Here is a 22,838-nt window from a genome sequence, read left to right as displayed (position 1 = left end):
TCACAGAGATCCATCTGCCTCTGCCTCCCAAGTGCTGGGATTAAAGGCATGGGCAACCACCACCGGGCCCATTTTTCTTTTTCTTTTCTCCTTTTTAAAATGATGAATGATCTCTAAGATGTGTGACATACACACACACAGAGAGCAGGCCAGCTGTTATGTATAAGGTTTTGTAACAGACCTCAGCACAACTGACACCACGATCAAAGTATCATCTAAACCACAAAACTCAATGTATAGACAGCACCACCTGTGAAAACTAAAACAAAGACCTAATCCATTAAAGTCCATAGTTATGGCAAAGTCTCTAAAAGTACTAACCTTGCCTTTTGGCCTCTGTGGTTTTGCTCTGGCTAACTATTCTTGTTAACTGAGGTATGTTAACTCAGGATATGGCTTTGTCTTTGAAAGCTCACCCTGAGAAAAGCTAGGGAGTACAGTGAGATCCAGAACACCCAGTGTCATCACCGGCTGGCTACAATTGTCTCCTACAATAAAGACTTTCTATTGGCTTAAACCTGTGTTGGAGCAGTCTCCTTTTGTGGATACCCCACAATGGTTTACGCGTTTGTGAAAGGGTCTTGCTATGTAAATGAAGCTGTCCTCAAACTTGAGATCCTCCTACCTCAGTCCCAGAGATTCTGAGATTACAGGTAACCACAGGTCACCACACTAGACCTTTTTAAAAATAATAATAATAATAATAAACAACTTCTGTGCCTGTGTGTAAACATTTTCCTCAATCACTCTCCATCTTACTTTTTCAAACTGGGTTTCTCACGGATAGAGGAGCCACAATGAGAGACCAGCAAGGCCCAGGGATTTGCCTATACATGTCTCCTTAATGCTTGGATTACAGGCACACAAAACTGAGCAAACTTTTACCATGGATCCTGGGGATCGAACTTAAACACTTCATTTGAGGTGCTGGGCTTGAGTCCAGTGTTTCCCTACACACCAGGTCAAGTCTCCATCGTCGAAGTACACTGCCTGACTTCCCTTTCTAAAAACAGTTCTTAATGTAAGTGAGCAAATGCGCGTGGGACAGAGGTAGTTTCTGGAGACTCGATGGCGCGCAGACCCTATGGGATTCTTCGATCTGGATTCTGTTCCGGAAGGCTCTTCCGGAACAGACTCTAAGGTCCCAGGCATCGAAACGGCCCCAGCGCCCTCTACCGGTGGGCTCGCCGACCGCAGTCTCAGTTTCTCACGGACGAAAGCCGACTGGAGGACAGCAGCAAGTTCACAATGCCATGGACGGACAGGTAGGTCAACGCGAGATGAGCAAACCGGAAGTTGCAGTGGGCAGCCGGACTGGAAATGTGGGAACACAGGAGTGGGCCTGTGGCCTAGCCAGGACCGCCCAGGAAGAGCGGGTGGGCGGGGCCTGGCGGAAGGAGAGGCGGGGCCTCGGGTTACAGCCAGCCCGGGCGCATTCTGTGGGTCGTGGGCGGGGCGGAGTGGCCTCCTAGCTGGCGTCTGGATGTCCGGTGGAGTTCCTGCGCAGAATGTGAAGTTCTTTGCTGCAAGTGTGCCGTTTCCCTGGGCTCTGCTGCTTTGACCCCTCTAAACATGTGTTTCTGTGCTGCAGTCGATGCATCTCGCGGGGTCTCTTCCGCATTTCTGGAGGTGTTTGGGGGTCTTTGAAGATTTCAGTAATTTTTCTTATCTTTTTTTCTTTTTTTTTTTTTTTCTCGAGACAGGGTTTCTGAAACTCTAGTTCTGGCCGTCCTGAAACTCTTGCTGTGCTCCCCAGGCTGGTCGCTAACTCACAAGAAATCCCGTTTTTGCTTCCCTGGTTCTGAAATTAAAGGCCTGCGCCACCATCGCCTGTCTTGTTTTGTTTTTCGAGTCAAGAGTTTCACTGCGTCGTGGAACTCACTCTGTAGACCAAGCTGGCCTCCAACTCACAGAGATCAGCCTCTGCCTCCCAGGTGCTGGGATTAAAGGCATGCGTCCCTACTGCCGAGCTTGTCGTTTTGTTTTAAAATTGTATTCCTCCGGTTCTCACCTGAGCCACCATGCGGGTTCTGGCAACCGAACTCTGATTCTCTGAAAGAGCACTGCATGTTTTTAATTGATAAGCTATTGCTGGAGCCTCCAATTTATTGACTTAGCATATTTTTTATTAATTCTTTGAGGGTTGCGTACAATGAATGTATTTGGATCATATTCCCAGCCCTTCCTGCCCCTAACTACTCCTAGATCCGTATGTCCCTAGGTTCATGTCCTTTAAAGAAACAATAGACCAACAACTCGAACTATTGTTATAGTTATTGTTGTGGTTCATGTTGGTCTTGAACATGTTATGTAGACTTTGCATTTCTGATCCTCCTGCCTCTACTTTTCGGGTGCTGGGATAACAAGCATACACCAAAATACCCACTTTATTTGTTGCTGGACATCCAACAAAGAACTTTGTGCGTGCATTCTAGTTACTGAGTTACAACTGAAACTCTCTTATTATTGAGACAGGGGCTCTCTACATGGAGCCCTGGGTGCCCTAGGATCACTATGTAGACCAGACTGGCCTCAAATTTACAGAGATCCTCTTGCCTCTGACTCCAGAGGACTGGGATTAAAGGTAAGCACTACCATGTCTGGCCTATTATTTTTCTTTACATCTCTCAGATTCTGTTATTTTCTCCTATGCTCATCACTTTCCTTCCCAAGGTCATGTTTCTGAATTGTCCTAGTCTTCAATTCCAATTAGAAAGTTTTTTCTTCTTGCTTTATGATTCTTCTTTCTAGATTTCATTATTCCTTAAGACCTTTGAGAGTAGCTTGGAGTTTATTTACTAAACATAGTGTCTTGTTCTCACTCAAGCTCAGAGCAACCTCCAGGTATTGGAGTTGGCATTTGTCTAATGGTTCCTGAAACTGAAACTTTGCTAAGTGCCTTCATTCATCCATGCTAGCACCGGTGACAAGCTCTGAGGTCAGTCGTGCCCTAAACAAGTGGCCCATGAGCTGGTGCAGGTGGCAGAACGTCTATGGAATCTTTTTTTTTTTTTTTTTTTTTCCCAAGATAGGATTTCTCTGTGGCTTTGGAGCCTATCCTGGCATTTGATCTGTAGATCAGGCTGGCCTCGAACTCACAGAGATCTGCCTTGCCTCTCTCTCCCCTGAGTGCTGGGATTAAAGGCGTGTGCCACCACTGCCCAGCTTTTTTTGGCTGTCCTGGAAGTGGCTCTGTAAACCACTGGCCTCAAACTCACAGAGATCCACCTGCTTCTTGAGGGCTGGGATTAAGTAGTGCACAACTACTGGCAGGCTATAACATATGGATCTATCTATCTATCTATCTATCTATCTATCTATCTATCTATCTATCTATCTATCTAAAGCAGGGCCTTGTTAAGTAGCTCAGGCTGGCCTTGAACTCATGATAGTCCCTGTCTCAGTTTCTTGAAGGATAATAGAGTATCACCATGTCCAGCTACAGCTTGGTCATCTTAGGTTTTTATTTGTTTTTGGTTTTTCAAGACAGGGTTTCTCTGTGTAGCCCTGGCTGACCTGGAACTCACTCTGTAGACCAGGCTGGTCTCAAACTCACAGAGATCCGACTGCCCTGCTTTCTGAGTTTTGGGATTAAAGGCATGCGCCACCACTTCCCGGCTTACATCTTGGTTTTTTATTTTCTTATGTTTAAGACAGGGTCACATATAGCCCAGGCTAGCCTTGAACTTTCTATGTAGCTGACGATAGCCTTGAACTCTTGATTCTCCTGCCTCTACTTCCTATGTGCTGAAGTTACAGGTGTTTATCACCATACGTGTTTTGTGTCTGTCTATTTTATTCCTTCATTTTCTCCTGGGGCCTTTCTGAGCTCTTTCATGAATGGCCATCCTACACAGCGATTGTGGTAACCTCTCCCAGACCTGCCATGTTCCTAAAATTAGCCAGGTTAATAATTTTGTAAAGTACTCAATACTTGATACATATTTTTCAACCAAGTATGCTCGGACTCCATTTGGTCTACTCAAGGTGACCTTGAGTGGATGGGATCCATGTCTCTGGACACCTTTTCCATCAATATGCTTCATTGGCCTTTCGTTGGTGGAGAACTTTTATCCAGGGTAAAGTGTGTTGTCTGTTCTAGGATCCCCTTGGCTCATGTGTGAGTTTATAGTTATGTCTGGTTTGAAACTAGTGTTAAATACATTTATCTTCACCTTGAGGCTTCAAATACCTGGGCATACTATCCAGAGACAAACCCAGAATAAATTTCATTCTTCATATTGACAGTAGAATCAAGCCAGAGTCTGGAATTCTTAAAGCCTGTTTTTTACACAATCATCCTACTCTCACTCCCGAGCTCTTTTTATATTTATTTATTTATTTATTTATTTATTTATTTATTTATTTATTTAAAGAGCCCCAGATTTTATTCCGGCCCCTGCCCACCTAACCCTGGCCACTTTTCACAACTCTGCCTTTTGGATTTCGGAGAGAAAAAAAAAATAACTTCCATTTTTCTGGGCCACAAGAATACAAGATGGGTGTAGATTGTACAAGGAGCTTACACACTGGGGCAAGAAAAGTGTGCAAATGGGGCAGGGGTTCTTCATCCCTGTGGGCGAATCAGTGCTCCAAACTTACAAGGACCTCTGTGACTGTAGACCCCAGAGTCCACCTGCGAGTGTTTTCTGGCTTTACTAATAGCGTCTAACTCCAGCTTCCATCATCTCTAAAGAGAAGTTTGTGGGAGGCATTGCTCAGATCATTGCAGCCCAGGAAGAAATGCTAAAGAAAGAAGGAGAGTTGGAGGAAGCCAGGAAGAAGCTGGCCCAGTATAAATTCCTACCCACCAAGCTGAGGGAAGATGAGGGCTATACCGGCCCATGATGGCGAGTCCCAGAAAGTGGTCTTTCTCACTTGCTGATCCTGTTACCATCAGCTGCATGATCATGATCTCACACGGTACAGTGTCCTACCCACAACTCCTCCAGCTCCCTCTTGCCTCGCTTCATCTCAGGAGAGAGGGGCACACATTTTATGGACTGTTACCAAAAAGAGAGAAGTCAGTATTATGTCATTCTCAGACACCTTAGTCTTGGTCCTCCAAGACTGCTCCAAGGCCTCTGTGACATTACTCTAGGAAAAGAATAACAAGAACAACAAAAATAATAATGGCTCACAGGAATCATCAGTATCATGGACACAGATATTCTCTTTTATTTTTATTTTTTAAAAAGATTTTATTTGTTAATTGCTTCCATGTATATCTGCACACCAGAAGATGGCACCAGATCTCATTGCAGATGGTTGTGAACCACCATGTGGTTACTGGGAATTGAACTCAGGACCTCTGGAAAAGCAGTCAGTGCTCTTAACCTCTGAGCCATCTCTCCAGCCCCCCCCCTTTTTAAAAAAATACTTTTTTTAAAAAAGATTTTACTTATTTATTATGTATACAGTCTTCTGCCTGCATGCAGATCTCATTCAAGGCGGTTGTGAGCCACCGTGTGGTTGCTGGGTATTGAACTCAGGACCTCTGGAATAACAGTCAGTGCTCTTAACTGCTGAGCCATCTCTCCAGCCCCCTCTTTTATTTTTTATGTGTGTGTGTTTTACCTGCATGTATGTATTTGTAGCATGTGTGTGCCTGCTGCCCAAGGAGGTCAGAAGCGGGCATCAGATCCTCTGGGACTGGAGATACAGAGTGTTCTGAGGCACCATGTGGATGCTTGGAATTCAACCTCTGTCCTCTGTAAGAACAAGTACTCCTAACTAATGAGCTACATCTCCGTCCCCACAAGCAGCTTAAGTTCTATAGTAGAACACTAATTCAACGCCATAGGGGGCAATCAGATGTGGCCACTTGCAAATCTTGCCATGAGTGGAGGGAATATTGGTCCAGTGTTGCCAAATGTTATGATTAAAAAAAAAATATGTTAGGGGCTGGAGAGATGGTTCAGAGGTGAAGAGCACTCGCTGCTCTTCCAGAGGTCCTGAGTTCAATCCCAGCAGCCACATGGTGGCTCACAACCATCTGCAATGAGATCTGGTGTCCTCTTCTGGTCTGCAGGAATACATGCAGACAGAACACTTTATGCTTATAAATAAGTCTTTAAAAAAATGTGTGTGATATGTGTGTAAGTGCAGGTGGACAATGCAGTGTTGGGGAGTATGTTCTATCTCTCCACTTTTACTTATTTTCTAGGAATAAAACTCAAATCACAGACTTTCACTGCAAAGCCATTTCACAGACCCAAATGTTCTGATTTTTAAAAATTCAAATATAGCTGGGCTGTGATGGTGCATGCCTTTAATCCCACCACTTGGGAGGCAGAGACCTGTTAGTTAGAGGCCAACCTGGTCTACAATGGGAGTTTCAGAGTATCCAGGGCTACACAGAGAAACCTTGTCTCAAAAAACCAAAACAAATAAATAAATAAATTCAAATTCAAAGCTAAGTATATGGCTCATTTATACAGTATTTGCCTCCGTAGGTAAGACCCTGAGTTCCGTCTTCAGTAACACACACACCCTAAGAGAACTCTGGTCATTTTTAATGCTGCAGTTAACTTTTTTTTTTTGTTTTTTTGTTTTTTTTTTTTTGAGACAGGGTTTCTCTGTGGCTTTGGAGGCTGTCCTGGAACTAGCTCTTGTAGACAAGGCTGGTCTTGAACTCACAGAGAGCCACCTGCCTCTGCCTCTCCTCCTGAGTGCTGGGATTAAAGGCCTGCACTACCAACGCTCGACATGCAATTAACTTTTTATTTTATTCATTTTGTAAATATCTGTAGTGTAAAACTTGCATATGCTTGGCAATGCTTTCCCATTAATCTATTCTACAGTCTTTTCGTTTTTAAATGTTTACTTTGAGATAGGTTTCACTAAGTTGCCCATGCCGACCTTGAACTTGTGACCCTCTTGACTCATGCTCTTGAGTAATCAGAATTAAACCCAGTGGCACCCTGTCTAGCAAATTTAAAAATAAATTAAGCCAAGTGAGCCCAGATAGCACATTGGTGAACTTGTGCAGGGGACCAGGGTTGGCTTTTTTGTTGTTCTTCATTTTTTTTTAAAGACTTACTTTTATTATGTATACAGTGATCTGAGTACATGTACACCTGCACACCAGAAGAGGGCACCATATCTCATTACAGATGGTTGTGAGCCACCATGTGGTTGCTAGGAATTGAACTCAGGACCTCTGGAAGAGCAGTCAGTGTTCTCCATTTCTCCAGCCTCTTCTTCTTCCTCTTCCTCTTCCTCCTCCTCCTCCTCCTCCTCCTCCTCCTCCTCCTCCTCCTCTTCTTCTTCTTCTTCTTCTTCTCCCCCCCCTCCCCCCAGGGCAGGGTTTCTCTGTGTAGCTTTGGAGCCTGCCTGTCCTGGCACTCACTCTGGAGACCAGGCTGGCCTCAAACTCATTCATAGAGATCAGCCTGTCTCTGCCTCCCGAGTGCTGGGATTAAAGACGTGCGCCACCAATGCCCGGATATGTTCTTCATTTTTAAGCCAATGTCTTGCTATGTAGCCCTAGTTTATATGGAACTATGTAGCCCACCCAGGCTAGTCTCAAATTCTTGGTAATCCTGCCTCTGCCTCCTGATTATGGGGTTATAGCAACAAGCCATTATGTTCAGCTACTGGTGTTTGCCTTTTGGGCTGAAGGGGTCTGTCTTAGAAGACTTGGATGAGCCGAAGCCAGCAGGCACAGGATGAGTTCCCGAGGACTCCAGTCTAGGGCACCACTCCTTTCCTAACACTCCCATGCTATGTCCAAAAAAAAAAAAAAAAAACATTTCTCAATGGAATGAGAAGCACAGTCACTTTCTTCCCCCTTTGGAGCCTTGGTTCCCAAGGTCTGGAATAGAGTCTTCCAGGCGGTATTGGGATCTGGAACATGGACAACTGGGTAGCCTCTTTTTAAAATGCTATTATTATGCTATTGTTTTATGGATAGGTGTTTTGCCTGCATATCCGTCTACATGCCATGTATGCAGGACAGATGGAGTCCAGAAAAGTGTGTCAGATCTCTTAGGAACACCACTATGTAGGTGCTGGGTATGAACATGGGTCCTTTGGAAGAGCAGCCAATGCTCTTAACCTTTGAGCTATTGCTTCCCCAGCTCTGTCTTTAAAACATGTATGTATGTATGTATGTATGTATGTATGTATGTATGTATGTATATTCAGATCTCTGAGTTCGAGACCAGCATGGTTAACATAGTGAGTTTCAAGACAGCCAGAGTTACATAGCGAGAGCCTGTCTCAACAAACCAAAGAAATTATAGTATTTTATTTGTTATCTGTGGAATTTGTACAATGTAGTTTGATCATACTCTTTCCCCACCCCACCCCCACGTCTTGCAAATCCACTCTGGGACAGTCTATACCCCTCTATTACCCAGCCTGAGTGGCCTTGAAAGATCCAATTTCTCTCCCATCTTGCAGCCACATAGGACATCAAGGTGGGTTACAGAGGGTTGAATCTTATTTAAGAGCAGTTGGGGATCCAGAACTCTGTGCCAGTCTGGGAGGACACAGAAGACCTCCTAACCTAGGAGCCTTAAATGAATCCAGAGGCCCCATTGACAGTATATGCCCTCCTGGTGTGTGGTGTGGAGGAGAGAACGACCCTGTCCCTTCCCTCAGTACAATGCCTCTCCTTTAAGGGCGACTGCAAACTTTAAATCATCAAATACTTAAGACTGTCTAAAAAATGCACCTTCTGTTTTTTGTTTGTTTTTTCGAGACAGGGTTTCTGTGTGTAGCCCCTAGGTGTCCTGGAACTCACTCTGTAGACCATGCTGGCCTCGAACTCAGTTCTCTGTCCCCGAGTTCTGGGATTAAAGCGTGAGTCATAACGCCCGGCGCATCTGCAGTTTTTCCTGTTTCAGTGTTCATAAACACTGCTGGGTAGAGCACTATGGATCTCACCCTCTCTCCCAAGCCAAGGCAGGTGCAGTCCAGGCTGGGGACCCCCTGAGCCGGAACCCTCGAAGCTAGGAACCCTATAAAGCTGCAGTTGAGTGGGGAATGGGATCTGGAAGGGACTTCCTGTTGTCCCTAATCCCAGCCTCCGCCGGACTTCCCGGCCCGTTCAGTTCGGCTGCAGAGACTCGCTTCATCCCCGGCAGGGGTGCTCCACGGCACCCCAGGTTCCTCCTTTGCCTCTACCTTGGTGAAAAAAGGGATGATTGGGAGAGCATGGGGAAATCAGCTTGTGCAGAAGGGGACAGGATCAAAGGTGGAAGGCTTCAGGCTGGCAGGAGAGAATGAGGGGGCTGAACCCAGGATGAGGAAGATGAGGACATCTCCCACCGGACCATGACCAGGATGGACATACCCAGGGGGAAACCTGCAGCTGTGAGAGAACTGTCGCGAGTGGGCAGCTGATCGAGGATTCCAGGCCAAGCTGTGTCCAGCTGGGGCACACGGCAGTCATCACTGCACTGGTACCTCTTTTGTAGGCTCTCCGCAGAACTTTCTGCGCCTCATGACATGAAACCCTGATTCCGATGTAGTCTTCACTTTCTCTGAGCTGGCTTCACTGATATTTGATGCTCTTGCTTCAGTGACATTCCTTTCAAAGAAACCAGAAAACGTCATTTAGCATGGGACTCCATAGGGTCTGAAGACTTCATTTGCACTCTGGTGGTCTGTATTCTAGAACACGTGGAAGGTGTCCTCATTAGTGATTTCTTTCCTCTTTTCCAGGTTCCCGGCTAAAACCTGGAGGAGGCTTGATGAGCAGGGCGAGAGAGAATCATTTGCTGTTCTCTCTCTGATTTAGAAGATGTCTGCAGACAGTAAAAACATCCTGGCTACCAAAAGCAAGGAGAAAACCCATGAGGTATGGTGGCATCCTAAGGAGGGAGGGATGCCTTGGAATGGAGCAGAGGGGATTTTCAAACTGGTATCTGGACAAAAGGAAGCATGAGAGTCACTGTAGGAGTGGGGCTTCCAGATGAGGCACTGGGCAGGGGTTGGGGAGGAGGAGCGGCACCATGGGAAATAGCTTCCAATCCATCTTTCCAGTGTAAGTGTTTTTGCTCTGTCTAGTAGGGGGCATAGCACTCCGAGAGCATAGGGAAGTCTTCTACTCTTCACTCCCTTAATCCTGGACCATGCCTCCTCATGTGGTGTGTGTGTGTGTGTGTGTGTGTGTGTGTGTGTAATTGCCACCTTTGGGGACTCAGGTTCTCTGGGCTTGGAAATAAAGGCCTGATATGTGATCTTGGGCCAGTGCTCTGGCCTGTGGGAACTACTTGTGCTCTTTGTAAAGTTTAGTCATACACTTGCCATTCCTACCTGTCTTGCTAGGTCACTGGTAGGCTCAAAGGAGATAATGAATGTGAGAGTTGCCTGTAAGCTTTTTGCCAGCCTGTAACTGATGAATACTGTGATACATGAACACCCAAAACTGCTGGACCAAATCAGGAATTTGGCTCCTCCCACTGAGTTTTGCTGGTGGTTACAAATACAGATAAATATAGACTGATGCGTTTGCTGCCATTTTTATGATGTAGAAGCCCAAAGAACTGTTGGCAGTGTTTAATGTCCTTGCCACAGCAGCTTTTTAGGTGGGGACCTCTGACACATGATGAGGTCTGCATTCGGTGCTGAGCTCAGATCCTGTCAACCGCACACTGGTGAAGGAACAGTAACAATCACGTGCACTGCTCTTTATTTATGCAGAACTTTCTGGAGCAGGCAACTGTCTCTCATTCAACTACCAGCTCCTCCTAACAGTCTCAGTCAAATGGCAGAGCTCCTGAGTCTAGGCCATGGTCAGTCATGGGTATGGCTGGATCTGGCCCCAGGTACTTTGAAGGTCCCATATAGGGGGAGGGAAGGAGAATAGGCGCAAGCTTCCAGCAGAAGGCCAGCTGGTTACACCATGTCATAGATGGGAACTCACCAGGTATCCCCCAGCACAAGGAAAGTGGTAGAGCCCTGTGATTTGGGCCTTCTTTTATCTCTCAGCCTGGATGTGTTGGCTGCCTGTGGCTGCCTGGTAGGCTCCCACTAACCAGGAAGCTAAGCCCATGTAGGTTTATTCTCAAACAGTCCTAGAACGCTCTGCGCCCTTGGAAGGCTTCCAGGATGAAGCCTTTTCATGGCTCTGGCTAGTCTAGCTATGTATGTGTATGGCTCCATCTCTGTTCTCTGTGCCTCCTCCTCCTCTTACTTTTTTTTATATGTATATTTGCGTGTGTGGTGTGGGGTGTTTGGATGTGGTTACAGGTGGTTCTGAGCCATCCAACATGAATGCTAGAAACCTAACTCCAGTGTTCCGCAAGAGTAGTCAGTGTTCTTAACTGCTGATCCATTTTCCCAGCCTCTGTGCCTTTATTATTATTTTTGTTTGTTTGTATTTAGACAGTGCTGGAGATCAGCCCTAGGACCCTGAGCAAGATTCTGTTACTGTGCTATGTTCCCCAGCCCTGTGTGTGTTCCTGTGGGTGTGGAGGGTGTGGTGAGTGGTATGGTGCCGGTGGGGCAGGTGTGTGTGTGTGTGTGTGTGCACACGCGCGCGCGTTACTAAGGACTGAACCCTGCTTCTCATGCATACTATAAGCAGTCTCCTATTGAGCTACTTTTGACTTTTATTTTTCAAACAGATTTGCTAAGTTTTTCGTGTGGCCTTGAACTCTCCTAGTAGCCATGGGAGGTCCTGAGATTGTTATCTTCCTGCTTCAACTTCCTGAGTTGGCACCACCAGACCTAGCTGTACCTTCTGTTCTTACCAAGATCTAAATCACTGGGTGTAGGGCTCACCCTAAATTTCCAGTGATTTAATTTCAAGATTGCTAACTTGATTGCTGCTCTAAAGTGTGCCTTATGTTTGAGTGTGCATCCCACTTGCTGGCTGTCTCAACCTTATCTCCAGCCCAGTGCTGATAGGGAGTGTGATTCCTAGTTTCTAGATCATGGACAATGCTATGGAGACAAGCTTTCTGGGCAGGAGGAGACAGGGCCCTTGGGAGCCTCTCAGGAGTCAACACACGTTAAGGCAGAGCCAGAAGAACCACACCCTGAGGGGACATCACCAGAGGACAGGGCACCAGGAACACAGGGCTGGATGTCTCCAAGTCCTGGCTGTAAGGGGAAAGCCCTGTTCCTGCCTGGTGGAGGTAGGAGAAGGGCATACTTTCTGGGGGAGACATTCCTGTGGGGAGTTTAGGGTTTTACTGAGGGAGGGGTCCCAGATTTCCATCTAGTGGGTGGCTGTCTTCCTGGGTTGAATCGGGTAAGGGTTGAGGTAGCTGGGGGATCAGCATTGCCCAGGATGCTGGCTGCCCTGAGGACCTTGTCTCCTGCAGCTCTTCCCTCACCCTGGATTCCTGTGCTTTCCCGAGGGGGGAGGACTAGAGAACGACAGGTGGCTGCTGCTCTCCTCACTGCCTGGTCCCACGTAAGTGTCTCCTGAGGGTCCCTCTAGCCTGCCCCAGGACAGAGGCAGGACTCTTCCTGGTCTTCACACGGTACTCAGACCTGTCTGTATTGTGTGGAGTCAGAACCCCCTGCTAAAGTACTTGGGGGGGGGGCACCTGAGAGCCCTTGCTCAGACGTGGGCTCACAGCAGTCCTGTCCTCTGAGGTGGATCCCTTGTGGGGCCTGAGCTGTGACCATGCACCCTAAAGTGCTGCCTTGCTCACATCCCTGAGAAGGTCATTCTTGGGTGGCTCTCCTGTCCCACCATCTAATCCAAGTGATGGGGTCACTGGAGGCAGAAGTTTGAAGGCCTGGTGTTGTCATTTTTTTCTTCCCGTGTCCACAGCAAACCCTGAATAGTGTTATTTTCATGTTGTCTCAGATGCCTGTGACCTTTGAGGATGTGGCTCTGTACCTCTCCCATGAGGAGTGGGGAAGGCTGGACCACACACAGCAAAATTTCTACAAGGATGTACTACAGGAAAAAAATGGGCTGGCTTTGGGTAAGGGCTCATCTGCAGTGGCACCCTCCTGTGCTTTCAGGAATGTGCCTCCCTACCCACCCCTCTCCTCCTGTCCCCTTTTCTCTCTCCTTTGTCCAGTAGTACCTTCCACACAGATGGAAATGTCTGCATCTGTCTAGGACAGTGACCACAGCTGAGTGCCTGTTAAATTCTAGGAATAGGAGAGGAGGGATAAAATTTAAATTTCATTTGATCAACTCAGACTTTTGAACACCCAGTGTTGGATGAGGTGGCTCATACCTGTAATCCCTGCAGTTGGGAGGCAGAGGCAAAGGCTAGAGATTGGTGCTTACATACAGAGTTCAAAGCCTGCCAGGGCTAAGTAGTGACACTTATCTCAAAGGATGTTTAAAAAGAAGCAGCAGCCACGCCAGTGAGTGGCTGCCACACTGCAGTGTTGGTTTAGATTTCTGTTTTTCCATTCACTGCATTAACTTATCACACATGTTGTGTTCCTTCTCAGAGTCCCGGCTTCAGATGTGTGCACTCATCTGGAGGCTTCCTGGTTGAATGTGCCATCAGCCACCCTCTCAGGTCCTTAAGCTAGAAGCAATTGCTGCTGCTTCAAGGAACCTACAGGGCAAGATGCTCCTGCAGGGAAGGGCTTTTGACTCCTCAGTTCCAAACTGATCTTGACAGAATTGGGTGATGTCTTCAGCTCTTCTTTGTTATCCATCCATCCATTATGTAGCTATTTTGAATTTACTAGTTAAGGTGGAATCCCGGGCCTAAGCTCTGTGTGTGTGTGTGTGTGTGTGTGTGTGTGTGTGTGTGTGTGTGTGTGTGTGTGTGTGTGTGTGTTTAATGGAGAGAGAGAGAGAGACAGAGAGAGACAGAGAGAGACAGAGACAGAGAGAGATCACCTTGAATGTTGTTATTTCAGTGATCTCCACTTTGGTTTTTTATTTTTTTCTGGATGTCCTGGAACTCACTGTGTAGTTCAGGCTGGCCTTGAACTTAAAGATCCTCCTGCCTCTGCCTCCCGAGTGCTGGGATTAAAGGTGTGCATCACCACTGCCCGGATCACTTCTATTTTTTTGAGACAGGGTCATTCATTGGTCTGGAACTCACCAAATTGTCTAGGCTTTATAGCCATTGAGCCCTAGGTATCCACGTGCCCATCATTAGGACTACAAACATTTGCCACTGTGTCTGGCTTTTAACCTGGTTGCTAACAGGCATAGCTGGCAGGCCCCATGGCCTTGGCAGTTCTGCTGAGGACTTGGATGGTGGCCCTGAGACTCATTCTGGGCGCCCCACTCTCTGCTGTAATTATCTCAGGTTTGCTCACTGCCCATCGTTAGCATTTCCCAGGGCCAACAAGTCCAAGCAAACTGTGGTCATCAGAGGGAACTTAGGACTCAAGTGGGCCTTAACCGATGACCTAACAAATTCCTGTCCTCTACTGAGTCATGGGAGTTACAGGCCAACTCCTCAAGGGCACAGCACATTGGTCCTGTGGTTGGTCAGTGTCCCAGCCTCTGGAGTTTGGTCTCTCTGCACCATCCCTGATTCCCCTGAATGCAAGTGCAGGAGTAGGTGGTCCTCTGAGGTTCTTACTGCTGACCCACTGCTTGACAGCTGTGATGGGGAAAGGGACCTGCTGAACTGAGCAGGCTCTAGTCCTCCCTGGAGAGTTCTGTTGTTTGCTCAGGAAAACACGAATTAGGGGCAGCCAAGCTCTGGGAGAGGATAACTGGTGGCTACCGGTAAGAGGATGGACTATCAACAAAGGGAGATGATTTATTTTACTTTATGTGGTGTTAGGGATGTGCCTCACACATACCAGGCAAGTACCCTACCACCCAGCCACACAAGCAAGCATCCTACCACCCAGCCACACTCCAGCCCTTCTAAAAGCATAAAGATATTTATTTATCCATTTGTTTAAATTTTGTTTTGGGACAGGGTCTCATGTAGCACAGTCCAGCCTTGAACTCATTATATAGCTGACCTTAAACCTCCTAATCTTCCTTCATCTAACCCCTAAGTGTTGGAATCTCACAAATGTGCCACCAAACCTGGACTTTTAAAAATTAGCTTACCAATTTTTATTGAGACAGAGTCTCAGTGTGTAGTCTAGGCTGGCCTTGAGCTCAGTATCCTCCCTCTGCCTCCCAGGTGCTGGCACCCATGCCTAGCTCTAAAGAGAATGAGTACCTTTTGTCTTGCCTTAGGTTTCTAGGGTCCCTGTTCCCCCTTTTCCCCCATTGAGTCTGGTGGGGCTGGCGATGGGGGATGATGGGAGGAGTGTGGTTTGGGGGGGGGTGTGATTCTACCACTGGGCAGAGCACAGCTTCTCTTTCTGGACAGAGTTCCCCTTCAGCAGACCTTTCTGGGTCCCCCAAGTTCAGGGAAAGGGTGAGATGGCAAGTTCCAGCAGACCAGCCGGAGCTGAGAGGAGAAGCCTTGGTTCAGGTGAGGGCCTTAGCAGATGCCTTGGTTTGGGGCTCCCTCTTGTGGGTGTGTATGAGGGGTTTCCAGACCTCTCTACTGCTAGAGGGTGGCTCTTGTCCTTTTCCTGTTTCCCAGAATCTAGATTCTGGGTTTTTAGCACTGCCTTCTCATCCTGCCGTCTCTCCAGAAGTTTGTCTCCAGCTGACAGCCCTGTCGTTTTACAGGTATTGTGGAAATGGGGAAGATGGTACCAACCCTAGCCGTGGCAACCCTAGAGGATACGAAACCCTTGAGGAAACCCAGGGCCAGGTGGGCCCTGAGGGAAGAGCCACAGTGTGGTCAGCACGAGGCTAGTGACCTGGGTGCAAAGATGGCCAGAGACACAGGGGAAGCCTGGCCGCCAAAGCCGTCCCCACCTGACACACACCCTCTCAAGACCCCAGAGGACAGCGGCCTAGAGAAACCCAGCGAGAAGGTTGCCCTGGAAAGTGGCGAGGAGGGGCTGGTCCCCGATGGTGAAACGGGCAAGAAGACGTACAAATGCGAACAGTGTGGCAAGGGCTTCAGCTGGCGCTCGCACCTGGTGACACACCGGCGCACACACACGGGTGAGAAGCCCTACACCTGCACCGACTGCGGGAAGCGCTTCGGCCGCAGCTCACACCTCATCCAGCACCAGATCATCCACACAGGCGAAAAGCCCTACACTTGCCCTTCGTGTTGGAAGAGCTTCAGCCATCACTCCACGCTGATCCAGCACCAGCGTATCCACACTGGTGAGAAGCCCTACGTGTGCGACCGCTGCGCCAAGCGTTTCACCCGCCGCTCGGACCTAGTCACACACCAGGGCACTCACACCGGCGCCAAGCCGCACAAGTGCCCTATCTGCGGCAAGTGCTTCACGCAGAGCTCCGCCCTGGTCACGCACCAGCGCACCCACACCGGCGTCAAGCCCTACCCATGCCCCGAGTGCGGCAAGTGTTTCAGCCAGCGCTCCAACCTCATCGCGCACAATCGCACTCATACTGGCGAGAAGCCCTACCACTGCCTGGACTGCGGCAAGAGCTTCAGCCACAGCTCGCACCTCACTGCCCACCAGCGCACACACCGCGGTGTGCGGCCCTATTCCTGCCCGCTGTGCGGCAAGAGCTTCAGCCGCCGCTCCAACCTGCACCGGCATGAGAAGATTCACACCACCGGGCCCAAGGCCCTGGCCATGCTCATGCTGGGGGCGGCGCTCACCACACCCCCTCCTGCTCCTACTTAGAAACCAGAGAGAGACCACCCAGGGTAGCTGGGACAGTCCCCACTGATGCTAGGGCCCTGGGAAGCTGCTGGGTCCTAGCTAGTGTGATGGACTGGGGTGAGGGCTGGGAACTGTAAAGTGCAATGCTGGCACCAAGTGGGACATGGTGACGTGGGAGGAGGAAGCAAACACTCTTAACTGCAGATTAAAGGCCTTGGATTTCAAGCTGTGGCCCCGCGGCTCTGTCTGCCTGGTGTGTCAACCGATCTCTGAGCATCCCACAGCTCTTGGTTCTACCAGGCGTCCACGTTTAGGCATCCCAGAGTCACCAGTTTGGGCCTGGGAGGACCCTTTTCCTAAGCCTTTTCCTGGGTTAGGGTCTCTATTGTCAGAGCCCTATTCCAAAACATTAGGGCATTTTTTTTTTAAATTAGTTTTTGTGGTTGTTGTGATTTCTATATACATGTATGTGTGGGGGTGCACATGCCCCAGTGCACCTGTGGAAGTCAGATCAGAGGACAACTTCTAGAGTTGGTTCTCTACCATGTGGTCCCAGGTATGGAGCTTAAGTTATCAGTAGGCGTCTTTACCTGTTGAACAATCTCACCCTGGTTTTGTTTCTTGAGACCCGGTTTCATGTAGCCTAGGGTAGTCTGGAACAAGCTTTGTAACCGGTGCTCCTTGCTCTGCCTTCTAGGTGTAAACCACCCAGTCCAACTTGTGACCTTAGGTCTATAAACAAAGACTGGGAGTTCAGATTTCCCAGCTAGAAGACAGCCAGTCCTTCTGAAAATGAAGATGGGGAATGGGTCCCTTTTGCTGGCATCATGTCCCAAGGGCGCTTGGCACTTGCTGAGTCCTAGCTTCTCCTTTGGGTTTTATTGAGAACTAGGAGCAGGGCAACTCGTTTCCTGTCTACAGAATCAGATTGGCTGTCTTAGGCTCCTGGCTGTTTTGTGGGTATCTCCTCTCCATTTGCTTATACTGGGGACTGCCAGGGAAACCGAGAATTCCTCACTAGGGACCACTCTCCCCTCATGCGTTCTGCAGCTGTTGCTAGGTCTGTTGCTCACCTCCTTGGGATATGCCATTTATAATGTGCTGTACCTTCCCATTTGGCTTTGAACAAAGTTCTGATTTTTAACCTCTGTAGCATCCATTCCTGTTTGCTCCTTTTTAAACCCAGGGTCCAGCCTATGATCCTCCACTATGGCTCAACTGCCAAGAGAACATTCAGCTCTGATACCAGAGCGGTCTCAGGGAACTACATACTGTCTGCAGCTCTGGGTGGTGCCAGCTTCTAAGGGTTACAGTTCTGTAGCTTGAATGAGATAGAGAGAATAGTAACAAATAGCTCTGGAGGCAGGGAGCAGAGCCAGGGGATGGATGGGTCCATCATATGTATTGTCTTCATCACCTCTGCTCTGCAGCCCCTGGCTGGGTTTATTGCCTCAGTTTTGTTGTTATTGTTATTGCTATTTATTGATTTATTTATTTAGTGTGCATTGGTGTTTTCCTACATGTATGTCTCTTCACCACTGAGTCATCTCTCTGGCCCCTGAATCACAGGTCACACTGCAAATTGATGTCAGATCAGGTCTGGCAGGATTGTGATGTTTTGGGGTTTTTGTTTGTTTAGACTGTGTAGCCCTGGCTATCCTGGAACTTGGTCAGGAGGCAGAGGGCAGGCAGATCTCTGAGTTTAAGTCCAGCCTGGTCTACAGAGCAGGTTCCAGAACATCCAGAGCTACACAGATAAACCCTGTCTCAAAAAAAATTTTTTTTTTAATTTTATTTAGACAGTGTCTAAGATACCTGAAGGATGACACTAACCACCGGTGGTACTGGCTCTGCCTCACAAATGCTGGAATTACAGATGTGCTCTACCACATGTGGCTAACTGGTTATTTATCAAAGAGGCCAGAAAGACAGACTGCTACCTCTGTCTTGTCTGCGTGACAAATGTCACTCAGCCAGCAATGGAATTTCTCTGTGTGGCTCTGTGAGGGGCAGAGGGGACTCTCACCTGTGAAGTGGCCTTTCTCCAAAAACACTTTAATGAAGACAAGGACTGCTTGCAAAGACTTGTTAAATTTCACAGGACCTTAGTGTACTGATTCACTTGCACGATGGGTATTGTTGGCTGTAATTTCGGTTCCTCAGGCTGTATGCCTGATGCATTGGGGTGTGTCGTGATCCACTGGGACAGACAACACGAGTATGTTCAGAAGAGAGAGGCGCCTTGAAAAGTACTCAACAAAGAACAAATAAAATGTAGTATTGTGGGCCTCAAAGGGAACTGATGATTTGGTGGGTGGTGGGGTGTCATGAATGGTGGGATGTTGGAGGGCTCACAGCCACAGCAGAACACTGAAAGCAGAACGCCCGCGAGGACAGCGAACGCATTTCCTTATGAGTTTCTGGCATCATGGCTCAGGCTCCTGGTGGAAGAGTCGTCTTAGCCGGGCGGAGGTGGAGGCGAGGGGACACGTTGCTCCCCGGGGCCCGCAATAGGTAAGGAGTCTGACCACACGTTTTCCACACCAGAGGTCCCGCCCTCCCCTGTCCTCAGCCAATCAGTTGCCAGAAAAATCAGCTAATCGCTGCCGACGCTAGTCCCAGCTGCCACGCTCCAAGCCGTGCGGTTGCCCAGGCAACGGTTTCAGGTTCCTGTTCGGAAATGGTCCTGGTTTCCATTCTCCTCCCTCAGAGGAACCAACGACCAGAGGAACCAAAGACTGTGTTCACTGATTCCCTCTTTCAGCGTCTTCACTTCGCCCATCTCTTAGGGCTGTGACCCTGGCTTGCCTGAAACTCGCTATGGAGAGACCAGCCTGTACTAGAACTTGTAGCGATCGCTCACCTCTGCCTTTAACGTGGTCAGATTACACGTGTAAACCACTAGGCCCGGCTTTTATTTACTTTTTTATTCAGATATATTTTAAATTCTGTCTTCAAATGGTTGTACTTAATGCAGCATGTGTATATTCATATTAAAGATTGGCAAATAAAAACATAGTAAACTTTTTGGCATAGTAAAAACATCTGATTATAGAAATATACATTTATTTGTCGGTGTTGGTGGCACACACCTTTAAATCCCAGCACTCGGGAGGCAGAGGCAGGCAGATCACTTTTGAGTTTGAACCCAGACTGGTCTACAGAGTGAGTTCCAGGGCAGCCAGAGGTACACAGAGAAAACCTGTCTCAAAACACACACACACACACACACACACACACACACACACACACACACACACACACACACGTTTTGTTGTTGTTACTGCTTCTTTAAACAGGGTTTCTCTGTGTAGCTTTGGAGCCTACCTGTAACTAGCTCTGTAGACCAGGCTGACCTTGAACTCACAGAGATCTATCTGCCTCTCTCTGCCTCCTGAGTGCTGGGATTAAAGGCTTGTACCACCACCACCTGGCTCAATTTTTTTTTTAAAGTTTATTAAGTGTGGAACTTTCCACTCCTTCCTTTCTTCCTTCCTTCCTTCCTTCCTTCCTTCCTTCCTTCCTTTCCTCCCCCCCTCCTCCCTCTCTTTCTTTCTCTGGAAAAGCAGCTAGTGCCCTTAATCGCTGAGCTATCTCTCTTGCTGTACAGACATACCCAGCAACACAAAATAGAATAGAATGAAACCTGTCTACTCTTGGCATAGTCACTTAAAGGAAGGGAAAGAGCAGTAATCAGCTAGCTGGCATACTAACCAATGCATAGCTTTAAAGCAGCTTATAGGTGATGCCAAGCAAAATAATCATGTATTCATTAAAATATAGCATATTGAAAAAAGTAAATTGCTGGTTATGTGGCACATGCCTTTAATCCCAACAGTCGGGAGGCTGAGGCAGGAACTACATAGTAAGTTCCAGGCCACCCAAGACTACAAAGAAGATGCTGTCCCCCTCCCCCCCAAAAAAGGACTTTTGAAGCCTTAAAACAATCAATCATAAAACAACAAACCCAAAACACCACCACCAAAACCAAACACATGCTGACTTGACCTTGGCCCTCTAGCTGTAGTTTGTGAATCAATGTTATATTTGCTAAGTCAGTGTGATTAAACACAGGAGGAAAAGAAAACCCTAATGGATGTTCCTAATTCCTTCTGATTTCATATGCATAGCACAGATAAAGGGTTCTTTCAGTGGTTGCAATTGCATTTTTTGCTTATTTGTGTGTGTTCATGCCAGAAGTCAGCCTTAGGTGTCATTTTTTTGAGATAGGTCTCTCACTGGAACTGGAGCTTGTTGTGTATCCAGTTTTACAGACTGAGCTATCTCTCCAACCTAAATTGTTTTGTTTTTGTGGGGATTTTTGTTTGACTGTGTTTTGAGACAGGGTTTCTTTATAGACCTGGCTGTCTTGAAACTCATTCTGTAGACCAGGCTGGCCTCTAACTCAGAGATTTTCATGCATCTGCCTCCTGAGTGCAGGGATTAAAGGTGTGTGCCATCACTGCCTGGCCTCTGAATTTTGTTTTTTTAAAAACCTAAGGCATTGTACATCTCTCTGTTAATGTAGCTCATATCCTTATGAGCCACCAAAGCCTCCTTAAGACAGTGACCCACTGTTGTGGTGATATATTGTTTATGATTTAATTAAGCCACTAGAGATCAGAATGCAAAGCTAGCCACAGCCATAGAGCCAGGCAATGGTGACAAACACCTTTGATTCCACTAGCCACACTAGTTAGATATAGAAGCTGGGCAGTGGTTGCACACACCTTTAATCCCAGGACTCATGAGACAGAGGCAGATGGATCTCTGTGATTTCAAGGCCAGCCTGGTCTACGTGACAGTGAATCAGTCTAAAAGAGAAACAGTTTACACAAAGATCTCAGCACGTGGGATCTCAGGCCTTTAATCCCAGATCTAGAGAGGTATATAAGATAGGAGCAGGGCATTCAGTATTTAGCCTCAGAGATTTTTTTCCAACCATTGAGGACAGGACAGCCCTTTCAGCCTGAGGCAGAGTAAGAGCTAGTGGTCTGCTGCTTTGCTTCTTTGATCTGCAGCTTGAACCCCAATGTGTGTTTCTGGGTTTATAGTATTTGTGCTATACACTGTGATATTACCGTACTTCATTTTATCCCCAGTCATCTGGATTGTATTTCTTTGAGGTGAATGTTTCCAGTGACTAGGTAATTAAAATCTTGACCTCAACTTTTAAGGCCCTGTATCCTTCCTTATCCATTCAAATGATATTCACTTTGTGCATGCTCAATGAAAGGCAAAGTTATGAACCTACAGATGATCTGGAAACAGAGGAATTTGGGACCTTGGAAGTGAAGGAGCCCAGGAGAGGCCAGCACCAGGGCCACCTATGTTAAGGAATTTCCTACAGAACTGCTAAGCCCCTGACCTACCCACAAATTTGTTTTTATAATTTTTATTTTTCTCTGTGTCTCTCTGTGTAGTTCAGAGGATAACTTAGGGGAGTCACTTTGCTCCTTGCACCATGTGGGTCCTGAGGATAGAGCATAGGCTGTCAGTTGTCTTCACTTGGCAAGCTATCTCAGGACCTTGCACTAGAAGTTTTACAGACCCAGTCCCTTCTTTGTGGCAGACAATGAAGGACAACGTGTAGTGACTTACACTTTTCTCCACAAATCCACATTTTTGGCAAGCAGACTTGTCTCATCACCATCTCTTAGTTTACTGGCCCTGGATGCTCTAACGCTGGAGAGTCCATCATCAGTGGTGTGGGGCTGGGCATGTACTCTGGGCTGTGTGAGGCATAAAAAGACATTGTGCCTGTGCCTGCTCACGAGTAAACAATCAATAAAGACTATCAGCTTGTGGTTTGCACAGACTTTGGGTCCTCTGCCTCTGGGATATGTATGTCTAGATTCTGATTCTGTTCTGGATTCTTGTTCTAGATTCTGTCAAGCTGAATTTTGGAGTATTTTGGAAGCTGGAACATTTTGAATTCCAAAAGGGCTAGCCAGTCACTGGCAGTGTACAACCAGACCACAACGTTGTGTGACTGCCCGTTTTCTCCTCAGAATTCTGATTTTTCAAAAGGCTTCCAAAAACTGGTAAGTCAGATGACACAAGACCTCTAGAAGAGTTGCTTCGCCAATCTGCCTAACCCTGAAACTAGGCTGCTGGCCCCGGAGCTTCGGGACAGTGTGGACGATGCCATCTTGTGGCCGAAGCTTGAGGAGCAGGTCCGGCCGGCTCCCACCAATGGGATTTCTTGGAGTTGGAGGGACGGCCCACCCCACCTCTCAGTGGTTGCTTTATTTCAGCACCTCCTGCTGCCCTTCGGC

General features: G+C 47.6%; 1 protein-coding gene across 5 annotated transcripts; it reads left to right on the top strand.

Moving 5' to 3' along the window:
- The first annotated feature begins 1,943 nt into the window (after window positions 1–1,943).
- Window positions 1,944–19,587, top strand: Znf205 (zinc finger protein 205). 5 transcript variants are annotated; one of them, XM_035447639.1, is made up of 7 exons: window positions 1,944–2,584; window positions 9,673–9,808; window positions 11,879–12,092; window positions 12,282–12,373; window positions 12,776–12,896; window positions 15,231–15,335; window positions 15,539–19,587. In XM_035447639.1, the coding sequence occupies exons 2-7, from the start codon at window positions 9,752–9,754 to the stop codon at window positions 16,579–16,581; spliced, it is 1,632 nt and encodes a 543-aa protein (XP_035303530.1). In that variant the 5' UTR covers window positions 1,944–2,584; window positions 9,673–9,751; the 3' UTR covers window positions 16,582–19,587. The 5 variants fall into 5 exon arrangements, with proteins under 5 accessions (XP_035303530.1, XP_027280651.1, XP_027280649.1 ...); XM_027424850.2 differs by lacking the exon at window positions 1,944–2,584 and adding an exon at window positions 9,016–9,410 and having other exon boundaries at window positions 12,318–12,373; XM_027424848.2 differs by lacking the exon at window positions 1,944–2,584 and adding an exon at window positions 9,016–9,410.
- The last annotated feature ends 3,251 nt before the right edge of the window (window positions 19,588–22,838 follow it).

Source organism: Cricetulus griseus, chromosome 7 (assembly GCF_003668045.3).
Source record: "Cricetulus griseus strain 17A/GY chromosome 7, alternate assembly CriGri-PICRH-1.0, whole genome shotgun sequence".
Lineage (NCBI taxonomy): Eukaryota > Metazoa > Chordata > Mammalia > Rodentia > Cricetidae > Cricetulus > Cricetulus griseus.
This window is presented reverse-complemented; position numbering and strand designations above follow the sequence as displayed.